At 38.2% G+C, this 24845-nt stretch overlaps 1 protein-coding gene across 1 annotated transcript in view; it reads right to left on the bottom strand.

Annotated features, from left to right (window-relative positions):
• grm8b (glutamate receptor, metabotropic 8b) overlaps positions 1-24845 on the bottom strand; it is a 128521-nt gene that overhangs the window by 37105 nt on the left and 66571 nt on the right. The window contains exons 4-6 of the mRNA XM_066667763.1: positions 8332-8467; positions 7716-7870; positions 7294-7431 (exon numbers count right to left, since the gene is read on the bottom strand). Coding sequence (XP_066523860.1) covers positions 7294-7431; positions 7716-7870; positions 8332-8467 — 429 coding nt within the window. The remainder of the gene's footprint in view (positions 1-7293; positions 7432-7715; positions 7871-8331; positions 8468-24845) is intronic.

The following is a 24845-nucleotide window of genomic DNA, read 5'->3' as shown; positions in this document are numbered from 1 at the left end:
GGGGTGCCATGTCATCTGCTGGTGTTGGTCCATTGTGTTTTCTGAGGTCCACGCAGCCATCAACCAGGAAGTTTTAGAGCACTTCATGCTTCCTGCTGCTGATCAACTTTATGGAGATGCGGATTTCATTTTCCAACAGGACTTGGCACCTGCGCACAGTGCCAAAGCTACCAGTACCTGGTTTAAGTACCATAGTATCCCTGTTCTTAATTGACCAGCAAACTCACCTGAACTTAATCCCATAGAAAATTGATGGGGTATTGTGAAGAGGAAGATGCAATACACCGGACCCAACAATGCAGAAGAGCTGAAGGCCACTATCAGAGCAACCTAGGCTCTCATAACACCTGAGCAGTGCTCAGCGTCTGGTGCATTGTGGATCGGGTGGCCTGGCGATCGGGGGCCCTGGCGTTCTGATCCTTGGTTACTGAAACTGGCTTTTGGAACATGGAACATAACCTCTCTGGTGGGAAAAGAGCCTGAGCTGGTGCGCGAGGTTGAGAGGTACTGGCTAGATATAGTTGGGCTCACTTCAACACACATTATGGGCTCTGGAACATCTCCTTGAGAGGGCCTGGATGCTCTTTCACTCTGGAGTTGCCCAGGGTGAGAGGCATAAGGCAGGAGTGGGCTTACTCATAGCCCCCCGGCTTAGCGCCTGTACGTTCGGGTTTACCCCAGTGGACAAGAGGGTAATTTCCCTGCGCCTTCGGGTTGGGGAAAGGGCTCTGACGGTTGTTTGTGCTTATGCACCGAACAGCAATTCAGAGTACCATACCTTCTTGGGGACCCTAGAAGGGGTGCTGGAGAACACTCATTTTGGGGACTCCATTGTTCTGCTGGGGGACTTCAACACTCATTTGGGTAATGACAGTGAGACCTGTCATTTGAGGTGGCTGAACGGAGCTGTGGCTGCAAGGTTGTTGGTGCCTGTTGGGGTGGCAATCCCCGCACTCGGTGGTGGACACCCCAGGCTCTATCACTGGGGCTGAGGTGGCTGAGGTGGTATGAAAACTCCATGGTGGTAGGGCCCTGGGGGTGTATGAAGTTCACCCTGGGTTCCTCAAGGCTCTGGATGTTGTGGGGCTATCCTGGCTGACACGTCTTTGCAACATTGCGTGGACATCGGGGGCAGTGCCTCTGGATTGGCAGACTGGGGTGGTGGTTCCCCTTTTTAAAAAGGGGGATTGGAGGGTGTATTCCAACTATAGGGGATCACACTCCTCATCCTCCCCGGTAAGGTCTATGCGGGGGTACTGGAGAAGAGAGCCCGACTTATAGTTGAACCTCAGATCTATGCGGATTCCGCCCCGGTCTTGGAACACAGGACCAGCACTTTACCCTCGCTAGGATCCTGGAGGGTGCGTGGGAATTTGCTCAACCAACCAGTCTACATGTGTTTTGTGGATCTGGAGAAGGCATTCGACCGCGTCCCTCTGGGTATTCTGTGGGGGGTGCTCAGGGAGTATGGGGTACTGGGGTCTTTGCTACGAGCCATCCAGTCCCTGTATAAACAGAGCAGGAGTCTGGTTCGTATGGCTGGCAGTAAGTCCGACATTAATATGGACAGAATTTCTCGGCGTTGCCAAGTGGCGGAAGGTATCCGGTTTGGTGGTCTCAGGATTCCATGCATGCTTTTTGTGGATGATGTGGTCTTGTTGGCTTAATAGAGCCGGGATCTCCAGCTCTTGCTGGACCAGTTTGCAGCCGAGTATGAAGCGGTAGGGATAAGGATCAGCACCTCCAAGTCCGAGTCCATGGTACTCAGTCAGAAAAGGGTGGAGTGCTCTCTTCAGGTTGGAAGTGAGATCCTGCCTCAAGTAGAGGAGTTTAAATACCTCGGGGTCTTGTTCACGAGTGAGGGAAAGATGGAGCGGGAGATTGACAGGCAGATTGGTGCAGCGTCAGCAGTATTGCAGGCTCTGTACCGGTCCGTTTTGGTGAAGAGAGAGCTGAGCAGAAAAGCAAAGCTCTCGATTTACCGTTCAATCTACGTCCCAACCCTTACCTATGGTCATGAGCTTTGGGTAGTGACTGAAAGAACGAGATCGCGGGTACAAGCAGCTGAAATGAGTTTTCTCTGCAGGGTGTCTGGACTCTCCCTTAGAGACAGGGTTAGGATCTCGGACATCGAGCCGCTGCTCCTCCACGTAGAGAGGAGCTAGTTGCTGGGGGTTCGGGCATCTGGTCCGGGTGCCTCCTGGACGCCTTCCAGGCCCCGGGGCAGACCAAGAAAATGCTGGAGAGACTACATGTCTCGACTGGCCTGGGAACGCCTCGGTATACCCCGGGAGGTGCTGGAGGCGGTGGCTGGGGAGAGGGAGGTCTGGGTTTCTTTGCTCTGACTGCTTCCCCCGCGATCTGGAACCGGATAAGCGGTTGATAATGGATGGATGGATGGAAGTTTCACTTTTTGAATAGAATTACTGAAATAAATCAACTTTTTTATGATATTCTAATTTTATGACCAGCACCGGTAATCGTTGAAGACCATGTCTGAGCTGACCTTTCCTGCGGTTAGGTTGAGCATTCAGAACATATTACCTGCATTGAGACAGTTTTATTGGAGCGATGAGTGAAATAAATGCCTTTAAGGCCATGCTTTTAACTAGGGATACAAGATATGTGATGTTCAATAGTGATAGATATAATGATGTAGAACCGAATAGCAGTAACCATTATTAAAATAGGGTTTTCAATTTGGAATGCCACAAGAAAATACCCAATTTCTTCTTTTGTTTCCATCTGTGTAAAAAGAGAGCAGATAGGACACATGAGTACAAAAGGGCTAACAGCTCCTCCAAAATAATTTTTCATGCTATGTAAGGCTGTTAATTAAAGAGTTGTACTTTCTTATATAAGTATACAAAAGCACTTTAAAATGTGTCCAGTAGCCTTTTCACACCTCACAGCTCTGGGAGAATGTATAATCATCAACTATTTAAAACAATTTAGAATTCAGCCCTAATTTAAAACATAAACAGAGTATACTATAAGGCTTTAATTTTGTTCCATCAACAGTCTTACTCTCATTTGCTCTGCCCATCTGGAATACTATTTAAACCATATGAAAGGTGCTATATATTGAGCACAAAATACTGAAAAAAAAAACCTTCACTAACTTTCCTGTGAGGCCTGTAGTTTAACTATGGAAGTGCTTACTGTCATTTGCCATTGCCCATTTGTACAGAGACATTTAAAGTCCTTTATAATGTGTTGTATATAGAATGACAAGCATAGATGCACGCAGAGGAAAATATACACAAACAGATCTGTTAACACAAGCACAAGCAAGTCAGCACTTTCAATTCTTTACAGCATCTTTTAAAGGGTTAATCAGATATTCATGGGAGTCTCTCTCTCTCTCTCTCTCTCTCTCTCTCTCTCTCTCTCTCTCTCTCTCTCTCTCTCTCTCTCTCTCTCAGGTGGATACTGTCCAGAGGTCTTGCTGATTCAGCCATTTGTCCTGTTGTATGATTACCCCACAGACATAGACAGGCTCTGATAAAAGACATCTATCCAGCTCTCCTAAAACTCAATCTCAACCTGATAATAAAATCAATTCAAACCACTGCTGCCGGCCTCAATACCCGCCGAGCCCTATACACACAGTCCCAGCTTTCACACTGGATTCCTTACTAGTCAAAAATATGAGATGAGAGTAGCTGACTGTGGCGTTTCCCTTATTTCCCTGTCTACACCGCTTTATCACTAGATTTTTTTTAAAATCTACTGTTATTTGACTAACATGTTTCTGGAGGATTAGTCAAAAGTGGCTGTATTTTGGAAAATCCTCAGAATCAGCTAGGATTACTTTCTATTTTAGACTGGAGGACATTGTAGTCAGCGCACAGTGTAGCACTCTACAGACGACTGCATGGTGTGTTGGGACATGAAACTAAGCTTTTATTTTGTGTGTGTGTGTGTGTGTGTGTGTGTGTGTGTTTGTGTGTGTGTTCACATGCACACTGCAGACAGACTGGATTTCTCAGTGTCTGTTTTTGTTATATGACAAAAAGATAGAAAAACAGGATCTTTTTTCCACGCTTTAATGATTCCCTCCCTCTCCCCTCTTTAAGAGAAAGATGATAATAATCAGAGTATCTGTCAGTATGCTGTTGACAGAGGCATCCATCTGCGGCAAAGTGTTCTGAACAGCTACACATAGATCAGACAGAGACAGAGACAGAGAGAGAGAAACAGGGAGACTGATGTGCTGCATCCACAGCTATGTAATTATTCTCATTATGTCAAATAACTGTGCCAGAACAATAACCATGCTTTCACAAAAGAGCCCCAAACGTCCATCTGCTCTCCACAGTTCTTGCCATGTGACACAAACAGGAGAAAAAAGAAGAGAAGACGAAGATGAAGCATTTCACTTTTATATAAAGGGGTGGAAAGTTCACTTCTCTGCTACAATTGTAGACTCAGCAGCAGTATTTCTGCATTTAAGTCGAGTGCCACTTTTTCCTCAATACTTTTATCTGAAAATAGTCACTATTCGGACTTCTATAAAAGTGACTGATTATTTTTCAAAGAATTTTTCTGATTTTAACAAAATTCTATTTTTGAGACATATATAAAGTCATGCAGAATGGTTTGATGTGAAAAAGTGCTCTGTAGAGTATGTTACTTTTTGGATCAGGTGTTATCTCACATTTTACATCAAACCACTCTGAATGTCTTGCTCAAATCTTACTGATTCATTTATTGAAAACTTATAGACAATCCATGGGACACCCTGAATAATTTCTCTAGGAATTTGGAACAGGAACGCAATAGACTAATGCAATAATTTTTAACTTAAAAGAATCATATCTTATACTCTTTTTTGCATCTGAGTAGTCTGCTTTATATTGTCACTGTCCATGTATCTCCAAAATAGTAACGTTACAGGAGAAAGAAAAAAACAGAAGTCAATGTAAAAAGCTTTTATTCCGAGTAATTTTGGAGCATTCTTATTTGTCCATTTAATTCATAGTGAAATATTCACACACTGTGAAGGACAGCTGCTGTGTTCAAATGATGTAGGAAACTAAAAATCCATAAATATGGAAATGCATGTTTTTCTTTGGACAGCGGTATAAAACATTATAATATTTTTTAATCCACATGCTTAAACAGGCTGTTTTTTTAAGAATTTATTTTATGGCTAACTTATGTAAATAACCTCTTGTCCAACTTCTGTAAAATAAATAGATGTAGATACATAAATAAATCGGTTTTGTTTTTTGGATGAGAGATAAACAAGGCGGCAAAAAAGAGACATTTATGCAGTGTAATTTTGATGTTGTCTGGGCAGTGAAAGTAAAATGTTAAACAGATATAGTCTCTTCAATCAGTGCCTCTCAATACGCCAAAACCAAGGGTAAGTTCAACCATTACATTTTCACCTGATTACTGCTCACATCTTTTCACAGGCTAATGGGTTCTTACAACATAGTTGTAAGCTCCTGGATGGTGCACACCGATGTACACTGAAATTCTTGGCCATCATCTTTGCTCTCAGATTTTTTTTGAGTTGTAATACACTGCTGTAGGCAATAAACAATGCAGTCCTGTAGCAAGGTTAGAATAAAACAAGTACAATAAATTATACATTTTCAATGTTTTGAATATTGCCTCTCAAGCTATTAACAAGGTAGAGGCATTTATTTGAAATTCATGCTCTTATTAATATTTTTGAGACTGGAGCATTCCTTCTCATGATTAGGTACAATTTATTATTTACTCCAGTCTTTGTCCAATTTTAGACACTGAACACTTTCAAAGATTTTGCTACATATTCTTGCCTATAGTAACTATGCTGCTGCTATGAAGAAACTATAATTGGCATGATTAATTCACAGCTGGATCTTAGTTCACACCATCTCTGGCTAATAGCATCACTTTATGTCAAGATTTTTTATAATATATATTTAAATATATATGCCATTGAAGATTTATGTGAAAAATGATTTTAATGCTACATCTAAAAACAGCTATTCCTACCTTTTTTAATCTCTTAATAAAATATGAACCAGGATGTACTGTACTTTTTATTCGGTTTCTGATTAAATAAGTTGTGCAATAAGCTCTATCACAGTCATATGCCAGTACAGTAAATTAAAGATGGAATAATAATTCTTTTTACACAGTGAAATAAAAAAACACATTATTACATAGTGGTGGGCAATATACCAGCCCCTCCTGTACACTGGTTCTATTTCTTTTAAAATAAGAGTTTTTGACATACGCTGAGTCAGGGATGTTTCAGCTAAACCTCATCTCCTGTTACAAGCTGATGTAACATTAGTGCAGGTTGTGTTGAGGGAGTGGACATTAGATGGATATACAGAAGGAATGGCAGGTGTCTAGGGATTTGTTTTACACCAGCCTGCTTGCTACACATTTACTTCTCCTCATGACCAGCTGCATCAGTCATGCTGGGGTCTCAGTATCTATTCATGACACACAGCTTCACAGCTGTTACTGATTGGTTAAGTGACTTTTTGAGTGTCATGATTGTATATGTAAACAAGAGAACAGCATGCATTTATGGAATAAATTATTTAGTTCATGTTGAACAATGCCACTGCTTTATTATGTTTGTTCACTATAACTTTATTCACAGTTTTTATTGTGCATCTTTTTTATATTTATTTCTACCACACACTAGAACTTCACACTTCCAGATGCTGATAAACTATCACCTACCTTTCATACATGTTTATTCATGTTGGTTTTGGGGCCAATTTTATTAAGTTAAGTGGGACTTCATACATTCATTGTCTGTAACCACTTATCCAGTTCAGGGTCGCGGTGGGTCCAGAGCTGGAATCATTAGGCGCAAGGCAGGTATACACCCTGGAGGGGGCGCCAGTCCTTCACAGGACGACACACACACACACACACATTCACTCACACCTATGGACACTTTTGTTTTTGGACTGTGGGAGGAAACCCTTGCAACCGGAGGAAACCCTCGCGGACACAGGGAGAACACACCACACTCCTCACAGGCAGTCATCCGGAGCGGGACTTGAATCCACAACCTCCAGGTCCCTGGAGCTGTGTGACTGCGACACTACCTGCAGCACCACTGTGCCCCTCTATAGGGGAGTTAATCAGATATTAATAGTTCTACACATCTGAAAACGGGTATTATTTTCTCTGTCATTAGAGGGCAACTAATTCTGGCACAGACACATCTTCATGTGAGTAACATTATATAACAAAAAAGGCCATGTATAATCAGATTAGCAAGTTTTAAAAAGACAAAACAGCAAAGGAAGAAGTGTCTGTTTATACCTGTGCACTTCTTAGGGCTGCCGGGACGCTTGCCATGCATACCCAACTTGCATCCAAAATTCTCTTCCCAGAACTCAGCAAACCACACATTCCTCCGGTTGTTGGATAAGGAGCGGCTTCTAAAGTACCTGTCAAAAGCTGGGGTTGAGGGTGAGGGATAGAAAAAAATATATAGTAATACCTCCTTCTTTCTAGGGAAAAACTATGATGTTAATAGCATCTTGGGAGTCTGCAGTGCAGAGAAAGATTAGCATATTAAACTGTGGCATTCATTATATGGTAACCTTGTCATCATAAATAGTAGCCTTGAAAACATTTACAATCTACTGCCATTGCTTTATGGCGGTAATAATTTATAACGAGTGGTCAGTGGCAGAGTAAGTTTTATTCACTTTCAGGTGATTATGCCTAGAGCACTATACCATCAACAGAAGCTCTTTTAGGCAGGATGGTGATGGCTCCCTCAGCCACTTTCTCCTGCTGAACCACGGGGGAGATCTTGGAGCCCCAGCTGTCTGAGCCCACCCAGAGGAAATGATTTGTCAGATTGTTTCTCTTGGCAGCATTGAGGATGCGTCTGAAAAATAACAAATACCCAAACACAGGCTTTCAGAACGCTGCAGCTTAATAGGTCATGTTGAGGACACTGGTTGAAAATGTTGTATAATTATACAGTTACTTCATGAGCGATTTTCTTCATGCAGACCACAAGCTGAATTGCATGCTATAGATTTGAAATCCCATATCATCAATTTCTTTGCTCTGCAAACTTTGTTACCCCCAGTCACCCTAATCTTCATTAATCAGGAGCACAACAAACACCTCAGAGCAGGTATTATTTGGGTGGTCGATCATTCTCGCTCAGAACACAGCAAACTCATTTTTCTTCAGCATTATGTGAAATATTTTGCTTTATGTTACATAACAGCAGTATATTGTTTCCTTAAACTAAGTTTCTAACGTATATTGAAAATCATTAAAATGTCTCAGAAATGTATATTCCAATAATATTTAAGTTACTCTAATTAGGAGTCACACCTTATGTCATCCTCATTTGCGAACATGATGATGGCACGAGCATTGGGGGTTTCCAACAGTCGCAATATAATCTTGTCAAACTCTCCTGGTCTGGGCTCTCTGGGGACCTTCAGTGACTGTGCAATACATACACCACCTGAGAAAGAGAGAGAGAATGAAAATTAGAATGAGAATGGGGATTGGGAGGGGTATAAAGTTAGTAAGATTTAAAGGCAGAGGGAGATAGGAAAGAGTGGGTAAATGAGAGAGAACAGGGCACAGAGGGAAGTGAGAATAGAGACGCAGGAGAGGAGGATGTGAGGGAGTGTGGGAGGAAGAGAAAAAGGGGAGATAATGGGACGTTGAGAAGGAAATTGTGTGAGAGCGAGCACATAAAGTATGAGAGGTGCATAAAGGGACAGACATAAGAAGATAAACAGATTGAGAGAGAGAGAGAAAGAGAGAGAGATAAAAGAGAAAGAAAGGAAGTATTTGAGGGTCAAGAGTGTCTCCTTCAGAGTCTGATTTCTCTATAACAAGTACACAATGCATACAAATTACAGAAAGAGAAAGAAGAACAAACACTTTCAGTGAAACCCTCCCTGGATATAGAGTGATATGTTTAGATTTAAATGATATCTGATAACGCCACCTTGCCCAATGTGTCTAGGAGCATAAGGTGGCATCTAACACATCTCTTATTTATCCAGTCCAATGTGATTCAGACTGAGCCAGGGTCTACTTTAAAATTCAGCACAGAGGACAATTACAGATATCTGCTTATACGCAAAAACATTTCTACACTCTTGTGATATCCTTATCAACAAAAGGGTGACACTGTATTACAAACTTCAATCACAAATCTGCCTTTTAAAATGCTGTAAACAAAAAATACATAACTAAATACATACGCACATGGTGACACCTCAGTAATGCTGATGTTGACCTAGAAACTACCAGTTAAAAACCTAGATACATGATTGAATAAACATTTTCAAATGAAAGTTTTTTTTTCCCTAATAATAAATAAAGTAACTCCTGTCTATAAATGTATGAATGTATCATACTGGGATTTTACAAAGACATATACATCCACAAAGGAGACCAATTTTCTTAGGAACTCTGTGGGTATTTCATCTAAACAATACCAGTCCACAGTTAGCGCGTGTGTGTGTGTGTGGATGCCTGCATGTGTGTGTGCTTGACATGCACAACCTGATCTGTCTCCTATTGAAAATGAATAGAGCATTCTTGACAAGGAGAATCAGACAAGGACAGCCATGTAATGTTGAGCAGCTGAAGTCTTGTATGAAGCAGGAATCAAGCAGTAAATTTCCACTTGCAAAACTGCATCAATTTGTTTTCCCATGTTCTTTTAAAGATTAACAAAATATTATTCTAAAAAATGTTTTAACTTGCACTGAAATTTCAGTTATACTTAATTATCATGCTAGGTTAACTATAAACAGAATTCAATATTCATACCCAGTTTGTAAAAATCTGAAATGGTGTTCTTCAAGAGTTTATTTTTGGGCCAGTATACTTTAAATTCTATAAAATAAAGCTGCTTTTTATCCTTTGGTAACAGCATGCCATTCATCAAGCCTTGAAAATTGTGACATAAGTTTCCTGAACACTCTTCTTTCAAAATGGCATGCTACCAAAGTGCACTATATCATAGTACAATGATCTTTATTGCTAAGTAGGCTATACATTTCCCTTTCACCAACGTGACTTGTATTGGAAAGTAAGATATGTCCAAGCTTGACAATGATAATAAAACAACCATAGAACTGTTCCACAGAACATTCCACAGAACTGTTTCCAGCTATTTGAAAACTATATTATTTCTCAGTCATTTTGACCAACATTTCAGTTAAAACCTTGCTATTTTCATGCTTTGGGTTTGATTCCCAAATTGTTTGTGATTTGTAACTTAAATGGTGGATTTTAAACTCCTGAAGAAACAGCATAGTGCATACTTAATAAAACAGAAAAGCAGAAAAGAATAAACAGAGTTATGAAAGATAAAAACAAACTGGAAAAGAATCAGTATTTTGTTCTTACAGTGATAAGTCTCAGATTCTCTTTGGTTCCAACAGATGAGAACACTCTGTCACCCTCTTCATTACCATCTTTCTTTATTTCTTGCTTGGCTGTTACAGACATGTTGTTGGTAGTCTGCATAAACACCATTTGATTTGGAGACAGGGTGATCTTCAGTGTTAAACGAGAAGCCATAATAGCCCTCCATCATCTCGCTAGCACTCCATTACACCATTAGCTCTTCTCTCACTGCCTTAAACACTCATCTCCCCACTGAAGCCTATCTCTCCTTGTTACAGTCCATTTAATGAACAGCTGTGGTGGCTCCATTCTTCCTGCGTACTCGTCCTTACTGCTCCTCCAGTGGCTGCGTTGTCCCAAAGCCTTCAAGTGATTATGCCAAATGGATATCCTTTCAAAGATAATTGTGAGTCTTCTGTGGCTCCTCAATCATCCTTCTTCTCCTTTGTTGTCATCTCAGTTATCATTATACAATTGCGTTTCAATGTTATCATAATGGCTGGGTGTGGATAAGCCCTATTGTACAGATGTGTGACAGAGTGCACTGGGATTTCTTGACTTTTCACAACAGAAAGTTACTTGTATAATCTACTCCTGTGAATGGACTCGGTATTGTCCACTGAGTATTCAGACATCCTCTGGGTAATCTACCACCATATGAGTTTCACCCACTCACTTGGATCAGATCACTTCCTCCAGAGACGCACCCATCATTCACATGCTGTCATAATGTTCAAATGAGTGAAACCTGCCATATGCTCCTATAAATAAACCCATACACACATGTCCAGGGAAACTGGTCCCTGCTTTCACAGTTTCCTAAAAAGATTGTAACAACATTGAGTTTATTTTATTGTACATTCTAACACTGATCTGATATGCATGGGTATGATCCTGAGCATAATGTACATTTTTTAAATAAATACATTAATTTATTCATTCATTCATGCATTTATCTTTTAAAATTGCATCATCCTGTTCTATTTTGCAGAACCTACTCTAAAGCTATCCTAAACATGTTAGCTTGTAGCTTAAAGTTAACATATTACATCTTGAGCAGCACACAGGCAGAGATATTAATGTGGGGGAGATGGTTCACTCAACAAAATTGAAGGGGAAAGTTCGTAACACTTTACATGGGCTTCTTCTCATGGGAAAGTCTTCAACAAAAATAGACAAGAAATGGCCCAGAATTGAAGATATATGCAAAACATTATAAAATATATACACATCAGACTAGTTTATTAGATTTGGTCAATAGGATGATTGATGATAATGATGATGATGATGATGATGATGATGATGATGATATAGAATTTTTGGAACAGTTAAAATGGCACTGGTCCGGTGTGTTAAAATAACCATATTTACTACATTATGCAGCTTTTTGTTTTTAGCCAAATACATGTAATTCTCTACAGCGCTGATTTATTAGGTGTACAACTATTTTTTAAAGTGCTTTTGTGCAATGTATAGTTGCATTTCAAGATTCAAACATTCTCCTTCTCTTTTGTCATTTTTTATGGTAAATGTTGAGTAGTATTTAAAATGACAACTATAATATTATTAGATAAAAACCTAACATAAAACAAAGTATTAATACAGTACTTTCACATCCACTAACATCAAAATCACCATCTTTAAATCGTCTAAACCAAAACTCACACATACTTTTGGATACAATATTACCTCCAATAACAGAAGAACTTATTTTGATGGAGCTCAATGAATGCAGTGACATTTTCAAACTACATAATTTTTAGTTTATTTTTTGTTGAAGAAAATGAGAATGTCTTTTTTTAATACTACACATCAGATACCATGAAATGACAAAAAAGGGGAGAATTTTATTTCTGACTCACAATTATACATTAAACAAAAATGCTTTAAAATTTACTTTTATGGCTTATATATTTATATGCTACACTTATACTCATTATGCTGTTACAAAATGTCATATAGTACAGGTTTACAATGTCATAATCTACCCTTAAAATATTAATTTTAGGCACACTTTTATTGAATTAAATTCACACATGTTTGCACTGTATTGAACTGAATAAGAAATTGTGTCAATCCGTAAATCACCCTAGTGATGACCTACACTAGTATTTAGGTGTCGTTGCTGGCCTGGGTCCCAAATCTGCATGATCACCTGAGGGCTATATCAATCACAGTGCCCTATGTCAGACTGCTGTCACCATCACAGCATCTACAACAGCCCTCCAGGCACAATGTTCTTTTGCAAGCATACATGCCACGGCCAAATGTCCAACAGCACATGACCAGCAAAATATAAAATGCAGCCCAAAATAGAACTGTCCCAGTCTACTGTCTTCCAGCCATGACTCTTTACTGCTACTGTATGTTTTCATGGGTGTCCCACGAGTTACAAAACATAAGCCTGAACAAGATTACATTTCCACACTTCTAAGTACACAGTTTTGTGATCCACATTTGCATGAGCCACATTTAATTCTAAATTAGATTAAGGGCTGTGTAATTAGCAGCCAGATTGCTCATGCCATAGTGCACAGTAATTAAATAGGCAAATGAGTGTGCCTTGTTTAAGAGAGGGGGTTGAGAACTAATTTCACTGATTAATACTCTGATTCTTTTATTATTCAGTCATCAAGCTTTCTACAGGGTGTAAATTGTCAGATGTAAGTTATTATGCCTTCTGAGAGTCAAACATCAAGGGCCAGTGTAACATCTGCAGGGTGTTTAACACATGGGTAATGATGAGGAAATCCATATAAATAATTTTAAAAAGAAATAAAGAAATAAATAAAAATCTGGAACAATGCACTAGTATTAAATGAATATGGACAGATCGCTACATGTGTTGAATCTAAAGCCATTTTTGAAATTAATTAAATGAATTTAATTGACACTCGTCTTGGAGAAATATACAAAGATTTTACGCACCACACGGAACAGGCTTGTAAATGACTCACTCACATATGGTTTACAAAATGCTTTGATGACATTAGTGCATCAAAACCTGAAAATCATTAAATTAAATGGGACTCTCTGGAGCAGCTGCACATGAGTTCCTGAGTCACAAAGCCCCAGGGAGCATTTATCTGCTTTCCCTGGAGTGGTGAAGTATCATAAATTACCACTGGGGTGAGTTGGAGTGGTATTGTGATCCAAAACTTAACATCTAACCTGATCTCACTAATGGGCACACACTGCAAATGCAATTCGCAAGAGCATAACTCTACAATCAGAAGCACTGCACATTTAATTATAGACTACATCATCAATAAACTTAGCTTTACAAAGTTGAAAGATTTCAGCCAACAATTAAGGTTAAGAATTAAGGTCAATCAGAAGCATCCAAAACTCCATATTGCGATATTACAGCCATAACCACAATGCCCCCACCCCCAAAATAATTTTTTACATGCACTTTAATTGACAGAAAATAGCTGCAGTTTAAATCTTAACTGCAGTATTTGTCTGAGAAATCACAGTTATATATTTGCCACAAATCATTCAGTTCTAGTTTCCTGGTGTTTCGTAAGAACAGTGAAATTTTACTACACAGCTTCCACACTTTTTCCCACAAATTAATGATGACACACTGAGATTGCCTTCATAACCGAAATGTAAAATATCTATTGCACAAAACTGTGAAAACTATCAAACTGTCCAATACATCCCAAGCAGCAAATACCTCACAGGCTTTTAAGAGTCATTCTGTTTGCAGCCTACTTATTTTGGCTGGAACAAGCCACATTTTCAACCAAGCAAATGCTACATGACGATCTCCCGTCTTTTTCAGGCACGAGTGAAACAGCCATCTCACAAAAGCATGTTAGGCAGCGTGGGAGCAGTGGCTTTGTGTTCAGCAGGAGAATAACAGTGGCCCTTCAGTACCACAGCGCACCGCTGCCAGCGCGCAAATACGCTTACCACACTCAATACAAGTCAAAAAAAAAAAAAAAAAGAGGGAAGCACAGGCTCAAACAATTGCAAAAACCTTCCTGTACCAGAAAATGCCTTCCATACTGAAAAACATGCCCACACTACATTCATTATGGCCCAATGCACTTCGCCAGACATACTGTACAATCTTACTGTTTCAATAGACAGCTTTCTCATAATGCCTGGTCCTTGCTCATCCTTATGTCATCAAAGTCCGAAAGATTTTGACAAGAACACAACATCAAAACATGACATAATATTATTTGACATTGAAGGAAAGACTGCTACTTGTGCATATAATAAAATGTATTGGATTTGGTTTTGCCAATGCTGTTAAAATGAAATAATTTTTGGACTTTCACTGTCTATATGAGATGACAACATTAAGAAATAAAAGAGAAAATCAGATAACAGTCAGTGAAAAATCAGTGCTTTTTTTTGCCTCGATCCTGAACTGAATCTTTTAATATTCAATAATAACAAGTCCCAATCCAATACTTTTCCTAGACAGTACTTTCAGCCCAAGGTATCTGCTTGACATAGAATATCTCGCATTTAGAAAGAAATTGCCTGCATATAAGCTGCTGCTTATTATTATTATTTTTTTAAAAAAGTACCCAAATGATATCTTCACAAACTGCTCATATAAATTTTTCAATATTATTGTTAATCTTACATTAAATTATCTTATATGATTTTATGTATAAAGAATTACTTTGATTCTAAAATTTAGTCAGCTTTATTGTCATCACAGATATTTGGAGTGAGAAATGAAAGTTTTTTAAGGCCCTGCACTAAAATAAGTTTCTCTCAGCACAGCCACAAAACAAACCCCTATAGGTGGGACTGTGACTCCATTGGCTGCAGCACTAAATGATGGACAGCTAACTCTAGCTGCTGATTGGCTTAATAGAAGTAACAGTAACAACCAATGAGAAGTGCATTCTCTGTTTCGGAGCCATCGAGTATTTGCCCCTCACTTTGGGTGACGGAGAGTAGTGTGTCTCAAACCAATCGTAGTTTTAACAGCCTCGTCTCAAAAATATGGGATAACACGCATTCTGTATTCGGTCCGAAACACAACACAGCATTTAGTGTCCAAATACGGTATGGTTGGCGACCGTAATCATGTGCCCTCGTGCTCCAGCTCTGAATCGCAGGAACCTGCGTTTATGTGGAACAGTCAGAAAAAAGTGTGTCTTCTACTTTGTGTGTGTCCAGCAGACTACAGAGTCAGACTACAACATCATTTACAATGTGTGCTGCAGGAGGAGGAGTGAGTGATGAGAAGTGAGCTTGCTGCCTGGAGGAAACTGAGGATTGGACTTAAGATTGAGCCCAATAAAGCTGATACAGATCAGTAAAATAATGCCGTGATCGACCCCAATACCGATCTTTGAGATCAGATCGGGACATCCCTAGTTAAACCATCTCCAGGATTTCATTCCAACGGCCTGGCTTCTCTAATAATGTCAAAACAACCTCAGAGGTGTCAGGGCAGGCAAATCAATATTCTAAAACATTTTTTTTCATTTTCTGGACCTGAATTGACCAATTCTGTTCAGATACAACATCAAGACTGCATTTTTATATGAACCAGTCTGTCAGTCTGTGGCTGCTCCACACATCAAGCAGGGATGTAGTGGAAGGTAAACACACATAAAAATATTTGAAATGGCAATTTGTCTCTTTTTTTATTTACTAAACTATTTAGAAAAAAATATATATTTTTGCCACACCGCATACCGGGCCAGCCTAGAAGAGGCATTTTCACTTACTGACTGACTCCTAATGTTAAAACAAATGTGTGTGTAGGAACTTTTAGTTCAGCCATGTTTCACAGAGAGAAATTGAGGTGGTGCCACTACACCATCTGTTGTCCATGTTTCACATTCCAAAATTATTCCAAAACTAAATTAGGAACCACTTGGCGGGGACCAAACATCCTCTTTTCCCCAGACCTAAACAAATTCTAAATCGCCAAAAATTCATTTAAAGTGTTCACTTTGATGACGTTGTCGAAAGGGGAGCAGAAGGCATGAGGGTTGAATTGGGACAAATTCGCGCCACTTCAGCGATGTAGCTCCTCCTCCATTCACCGCTGTGCAGCTCAGCGTTTTACTGGAGCCTCGAACAGAAATGTGTCGAATGTGGTTGAGGTAATATTTATCATAGTCTCAGCCTTTTTTTTACTATATACTTAACAAACACAAAATCATCTTGTTTGCCCTATAACGACACGAATACATGGACACATCTCACCGTTACTGATGTTCTAATGAGTAAATTACATCTACACAGCCTTTTTTTTTACTTCACACAAAAACAAGCAATATCTCTGGATTATTAAATTGCTATTATATATAGAATATTTTAAATAATTTGGTTATATTTATAGACAGAGTTCTTAGGTAAAAAATGATGTAAGGGAACAAGTTCTAATTAATATACATTTTATAAAATTTGATTTCACATTTATTTCATAACTTGATTTGTGTCAACTCAATCAATGCAATAAGAGTGTAAGGACCTCAATTATCTAATAATAATGTTATGTAGCAGAGTAATTTATTTATTTATTCATTCATTCATTCGTTGTCTGTGACCACTTTCCAATATAGGGTCACGGATGATGTTGACAATTGCTGACGGTGTTGACAGACAACTGATGGAGATGAAAACATATTATGTATTTGCAAATTTTCTAATATCTAAAATCAGACAAGCGTTGACATGAAACCCTGAAGCCGAACCACCCAAAGTAGGAATGCTGCAGCGGTTGGAGCTGATAGTTTAACTGGAAAATACCTGCAAGAGTGGAGCAATTTTGCACAGTGTAGACAGGAACGTAATGAGATTGTGCTTAACTTTGTTAATGGACAGAGTGGATGCAGCCAAAAACTCATCTCATTCTCAAGTAAAATATTAAATTTTATTTTCAAGAATGAATGTTTAAAAATTAAGAAAACATAAAAATACGATAAAATTAAAAAGAAATTTATGCACAGCGCCTACACAATTATAGTTACCGGCACCACTTTCAACCACTTAATCTGAAAGAACATTCTCTACACTGCACTGTCTGAAAACATAGTCACACACAACTGAAATGCAGAAGAGACTGGCACATCTAGCACTTATCACGTTTTGGATTGTTGGAATTAACGCTCTAATGAAGGGTTTTTCGTTAGCGTCAACAATGAGAGAAAGGCTATATTTTGGGTTTTTGTGAAGCACTTAATTTTGTAAATCATTTCCCTTCTCTTTATAAGATATAGTTTTGTGTTTTTCACATAATAAAAAAAATCTGTTTTTCACATAAATAAAAAGGCACATATGCAAATGGTTCTGGAGGCATATCTGTCTATGAGGAAGTAGGAATAAAATTGGTTACCAGCCAACAAGCAATGTGATTGGTTAAATCAGACTGGGTGGTGATTTTCAAATACCGCCCCAGAAGCACCCCATAGTCCCTTGTGTTTGCCTGCTCTGTTTATTATATAGAAATATATGTGGAGGAATAAATATAACAAATAAACTTTGAATTCTGCAGCTTCCTCTGAGGCAGCAGTTATAACTCAAATGTGCAGAAAAATATTTCCTCAGAGCTCTGAAGCTCTGCCTCAGAGTTACATTATCCTCCATTCAAGTAAAATACTGAAATTGTTGCAAGACTTCTGACAAATTAAGAAACAGAAGTGTTCAGTACATTGCTCATTTATTTCTTCCAAAGACATTTTTGGCCATCAGAGTAAATAACAAAGGTCTAAACCGGGCCTTAAAGGTTCATGGAAGAGTATTTGAAAATCTCCCCCAGTTTGTTTTAAACAATCTTCCTATTGGCTGGCAACCAATTGCATTCCTTCTACCTCAAATGCAGCACTCCCTCCTGAAACATTTTGAGTAGTGATTTTTCACGTGTCCATTAAAAACTATGGAGTCAAAAAAGGGATGTCAGTTGTGGATTTAAGACCCTGTTTTTGATGGACCAATAGGAAAGCTTTAGCTGGATCAGATTGCGAGGTTTGTTTGTCTGTTACCGATTCTTGGAACCTTAACCAAGAGAAATATAACCAAGAGCCGCGTCTCTGACCAACCCGCATGGCATTGTGCCTAACTGCACCAGAAACACATAAAAACAGGCCATGTTCCTGTTTTTGTCCTATTATTTATTTATATGAAATGTTATAAATGACCCCGTCAAGCTCCACTGGGCGATAACGCTGTATTTGAAGCTCTGAGCTCTTGGTTATGTTTCTTCGCTGTTCACAAGGTCAGCAGGACGCCTCTGAACTCGGCCAAAGCGTCCTCCCGCTCATGATGTATTCCTGATTCCCCTCTAAACGTGTAGAAATGCGGTGGTTCACTGGAAAGAACAAGGTTCCAAGAATCAGGAACAGAACTGGTTCAAGAACCAGAGTTCATTTGGTGGAAAAGTGCTATGGATGACAGCAACAAATCAATGATTCAATGATTCCAATTGCTTAAACAAACCTCGCAGTCTGATTGGTCCAGCCATAGCTTCCCTATTGGTCCATCAATTGGCAGTCAAAACAGGGTCTTAAATCCGCAACAGCAAAAAAAGATTCGCACACGCAGCAGAGAACGCGAATGTGTGGATTTTTTCCACCTCATTCAAAAACTCCCACTGTCACATTTGGAACCTTAAAAAGGTTTGTTCTTGCACATTTTAAGCCATTTGAGAAGGTACTGATTCACACATTCACAACATTTGATTTACAAATGCAAATTTTTTTTTTATATTTGTGAATTTAAATTATTATTATTGTTGTTGTTTTTTAATTCCAATACATTTGTGGATATTAGTTTTACGTGTATGTATTACGTGTATATATTTCATTTCAGAACTCTTTAAAATAAAACAACATTATTGGAAATGTAATTCCACTTCTGCCCCCTCAAATAAGGTGCTTGGAATTATGCTTATTGATAATTACTTTGAATATAAGCATCTGATAAATTTAACTATTCCGGGTAAAGACTTATTAGGCTTATATAATAATGGATATGTGGTGTTAGCTCGCACATATAACAAGCTTTTGGGAGCACTTGTCAACTCTTAAAATATTTTCCAAAATGTCTCCACAAAATGGAGAAAGTTAACCATGAAATTGTCTGATTTATTCAAGATTCTTAAATAATCTGATGAAATTGACTGAAGGTGAGGACACCAATTTTTTTTAAATGGAAAATGTGATTTAAATACGCTTTATACAATATGTGATATATTATTTATATTGCATTCATAGCATTTTTATACACTTTAAATTAGCCAGTTTTAAATCATAACCCATTGCTGAGGTGAAATTACGAGTACTATGCAAGTACAGAGCCTGCATTTTGATCATTTTAATTAAATAATTTAAAACAATATTAATTTTATTTAAAAGGCATACACAGCTCCTTCAGATTTAATGTTGAAATATTGTATTTGTGGTTAATTTATTTACTTTTAACAAAAAGAAGACTTTTTACATGTTTTTTCCCTGATATGAAGTGTCATTTGTGTATATTAAGATTGGATCAGATTAATCCTGGAGCACACAATCTGGAAAGAGTGAAAATGGACACAATTTACGAGTGTCAAGAGGGGTGAATGAACCTCAAACTCAAAAAAATATTCAAAGTATTTGTCTTCTTGTGTGGACCAGGCAAACATCACTAAAATTACTTTCACAAAATCTTATATCAGTTCTTACTGACATTAAAAATAAAACTTTTTATCTCCAAAATTCCAAAATTCATTACAACCCATTTTATTTTTAGAATAATGCAATTAGCAGAGTGTCCTTTCTTTCCTAATTTCAACACAAAGCTGTGTTTACAGTAGAGCTCTGTTGAGAAACCATTGTTAAGAAAGTTACAGGGTTTATCACCATAACTCACGGTGTTGCCTGGGGATGGTGGGCACCTGCCTTTGAAGCGGAGTGACAGTGAGTTAGCGGCACAAAGACGCACCTCAGCCTGCTCCTGTCTCAGATCAAGCTCTTACAGCTAATTGCAGTGGAAAGATGTGTTTGGCCTGGAAGAGACAGACTTCCGTGGTGAAAATGCATTTCTGTGATAGCATTTAGCCATGCAATCTATTTTAAGGGAACACATATTCTATATAGATCTTGGGTGGCTGAAAGTGTCAGCTTATATCAGCAGCTTGGTGCAGGTTCCAAGAAGTACAGGAAACACATTTTTCATATAAACTTAGTGCTGTACAGAATGGAAATGCTTAAGGGAGAAACAAGCAAAAATATCCAGTTTCACATTCAAAATACAGCAACATACTGTTACACCAGCCAAAAATACTGGGTCGAAAATTTTGGCCACCAAATATTTTAAAATTAAAGATTTGCAAAAATTGTACTTTTTGCCAAAAGAAAAAGAGTTTTAAATTTTGCCTGAAAATAACAAAATGCAAATAACAAAAAAGCACATGTTTATTTGTACTGCACTGAACACAATGGAAAAACAACTAAAGCAAAAAAAAAAAAATTGTTCCACATTAAATAATGCAGTAGTTATGGTCATTGGCCTAGATGCCAAAATAAAACACTACAACCATTTAAGGTAGACAGTAGAGTGGAAAAGTATAATTCAAGGTGGGATTGACAATCCACTTCTGTTACATTCCTAAATGAAGCGAAACATCTTTGGATCAATTTTTTGTTTTCAGGAAAGTTGGATATTTTTGTGCAACAATACTGCAGCCCTTACTATATTGTGAAGGATTTAGGTTTACATTATTTATTTTATGATTTCATTAACTGTCAGATTTCAAATCTCTTGTTTTTGGATCCTGAATTTTTGTTTTGGCCAAGTATTTTTATTTTGATACTTCACCAAAGTTTGAAATTCACATGTCGCAAACTTGCAACATCTGCCAACAGTTGGAACTATTTCATGAACTTACAGACTCCCATAACCCTTCCTCTTTCTGTAGTATCAATTTTACCAATTTTAGCACACCGTAATATGTACCATGTTGCTCAGTTTTTGGGCTCTTGGAAATCTTATCCCAACCATTTCCTAATGTCAAACCATGAGATCTGAAGGGTAGGATCAGAAAATGACAGCTTTCCCTCTCATCTTCCACAAAAGAGGCACAAGCTACCCTCTCTTCACGTCTGGAAAAAAGCATGAGATGCAATTCATCTCCATTACACATCCCCAAAGAATATGCGAGTGGGTGTAGAGACAATTTTCACCCAGGACAGACTGTTTTCATAGCGTCAAAATGACAGAAAATGCTTTCACGTGGCTAATGCAGAGAGATGTGTAACTGACTGGTGTTAATGTCTTTTTTGAAGGCGTCAAGAGTATGAATATATTAACTACACCATTAATACATTTGCCTTTCATGCTGGATGTCACCTCTAATTGCCACACAGATTTTTTTTTTAATATTCATCATGTCAGACATATCCAGTGTTTAGGATAAATGGGTGTGTTAAATATTGACATTTTAAAAAGCATACTTTTCCCTACTGCACATTCCTCAATTTGCATCTAAATTAGACTTACTTCTCAGTGAAAATATACAGAGGTCTGGTTTAAATGAAAGATTTTTCACTAGACCAATGTCTCCATAAACACAAGAAGGCTTACATTAGCTTTGAGTATGTGATTGGCCATACCTTTACACTAAAGTCAACATACATTGTGTATTTTAAAATCAGTTACTTAATACTGGTTAAGATGAATAATAATGATAAATAATAGCACTCGAATGAATCAGAGCAGAGGAAAATGTGGTGGAGGGTGTGAATATTTTGCTACAAGAAACTGAAAACTGTAGGACGTTAGCTGGGAGGCAGGAGGGGTTTCTGCCATGGTCTTTCCCCAACCATCAACCACTTTATAGCCTGATTTGAAAAAAATTCCATTCACATTTGCTGTACTGTGAGTGTTGGAATAAGAAGAATCTTTATACTCCTTTCCTCTGCAAGCAATACATTTCCTTTTGCTCCCTCATTTCCTTTCCCCTTATCATTCCATCTCTCTCTCCATCTTGCTATTTACTGAAAAAACAATCTTCATGACTCAGAATCTGCACAGCAAGTACAGCCTTTGCACTATAAGACAGGAGCTTTTACTTTTCTCCAAAAGACAAAAAAATAAAATAAAAATTTGCCTTAATCCAGTTCTCTGTTGTCATTAAATCCTGCTTAAATGTTAAATGCCATCTTTCTCATTTTAGCAAGGCTGATTCAGGAAGTGTAACAAAAAAAAGGTGAATTTTAGTGTTTTTGGGTTTAAATGCCATTAATTTAACTCTTGTTTCATTTGACCGGAAAAAATTCCTCTCATTTACTGATGTATAAGGCATTCTGAAATCTTAATATGCAGTACAGTTTTACCACATTGTTTTCTTGTCTAAATCTGGCAAGTGCACTTTCTCCATTCCACTCACCCAGGTGCAACAAATTAGTGCCAGAATGAAACCACCGCTCTGGCTCAGACAACAATATGCGATTTCAGCTGATCATTCCAATCATCTCAGTTCACAGCTGTTTTTTCAGATCTACAAGAGGAAATGATCACATGCATGGTCATTTTAAATAGCTTGGGTTATCTGTAAACTTTATAAATAACAAGTATTTGTTTGATTTAATGCATCCATATATTGATGCAAATTTGATGAGCATATTAATTGTGGGATACTTTGCAAGGAGAATCAGGCTCATAAAATTCATGACACAAGGCTCAAGTTGCTCAATTCAGTCAAACATTTCAGAGTAAAAATATACATAAATATCAAAACAGAAGATGGTATAACAGGGTTCTCAAGTACTGTCAGCTAAGAACGGCTTCCAACAGGAACACTGCTGAGTATAATGAAATTAAACCACAACTATCTTTTTGCTATGTGCTTTATAAAATGGGCAGAATATCTTTTCACATGGGGTAAGTGAATGGTGTGATTCAGGTTCCAAAAGGGTACATTTCTATCTGCACAGTGTTTGTACCTTTAGTGACAATAATGTATCACTAGCATATTCTTTTTCTGATACTGTAGCAATTAGACAATCTCTCACTCACTAACACATTTACGTATTCATGTTTAACAAAAGGCTCTGCAAAGGGGTGCTCCTCAGGGCTTTGCCTCAGTGACCGTCCTTTTTTCCTCATTTAGCATAAAATTAGATTTGTTACTAATTGTCTTGCGACGTGTTTTTAGAACAATCTAAAAACTTTAAATGAAAACATTAACATACTGTAACATGCTTTTTTCTGTTACATGTGTTCTGTTTTGTTTCCTTATTATGCTACCCTTGTCATGTGATCATTCTGCCCTTGTGTTCCTTGTCTCAAGTGTGTTGATTATGCTTCAGTTGTATCTTGTTTTGTGTGTCATTTTATAATCTGTGCCCTAGTATTGTGGGATTGTGACGTTTGCAATGTTTGAAAAGTATTCATTTATGTTGGCCTTTAGTCTTTCCTAGTCTAGTGTGCTTCATATTTAGTCTTGGTCTTTAGATTTTCTTCTTTCCAGATGTTCTTTTATAGTGTTATTTTTCTCTTGTCTCTTTCCTGTTTAGATCATTTGTTTCCACACTGGTTAGAGGTTGGGCCTGTCATGTGTAGTCCTTAGCCTGTTCCTATTGTTCAGAGTTTCTTTTTGTTTGCTGGTAAAGTTCCTTAGTTTCTGTCTCTGTTCTTAGTTTTAGTCTTTGGTCTTTCTTCGTACATTCTGTTAGTCTGTGTTTGCTTTCTGCTTGTGCCCTCCCCCCCATTTGTGTATTTCTTTGTATTCATTCTGAACTGCACATTTCTGCATGTACTTCATCATCTCAGTTCTTGATCTGCCCTGTCTCCATCTCATCACAAGAAACATTATTTCTCTCTCTTGTATTGAGACACACTCTCGTCTTTTCAGACAACACTATGCATTTTCTAAAATGTTACTCCCATATATTTTAATATGGTAATTACAGAAATTTTCTGCAGTGGTATTGCCATCTTCACTGGTCATTGGCTAGCTGTCTTGGACATTTGGCACAGGGTTTGTACCACATTCACATTTGTCTTTATCTTGGCCACACACCAAATATTTCTAAACTATTATTGTCTTTGCTGTGATGGGTTGTAATCCTCAGATGGCACTGTGGTTTCAGGGCAAATAGCCCATGAAGCATATTAGATTTTCCTCCTCGCCCACACAGCACTGGGCCTGTCAGCCATTAATGAAACTGCACAAAGACTCATCACCTTGATTAAATCTGTCAGCCCAGAACAATGATATATAGTACAGTCATATATGCTGCCAGAAGGTGGTTGTGAAGTGAGACAGGTGCATGTTACTTACAGGCAGGTATCACTGGCTCTGGGAGGCTAGCTACCAGTAACAGATATTTAAAACTCCTCCTGACAAGTTTGCTGCACTGATGGAATTGTTCACTGATGTCCTCCATGTTTCCTGTCTCTAATGTGCACTGACTGACTAACAAGAGTGTCATACATCTAGGATATTTTTGTGACTGCATCAACACTTTTTTCTTTTTAAAAAATACTTTCAAGCA

The sequence above is a fragment of the Hoplias malabaricus genome, chromosome 4 (genome assembly GCF_029633855.1).
Source record: "Hoplias malabaricus isolate fHopMal1 chromosome 4, fHopMal1.hap1, whole genome shotgun sequence".
Lineage (NCBI taxonomy): Eukaryota > Metazoa > Chordata > Actinopteri > Characiformes > Erythrinidae > Hoplias > Hoplias malabaricus.
The sequence above is the reverse complement of the archived record's forward strand: the minus strand, read 5'-3'. Positions and strand labels throughout refer to the sequence as shown.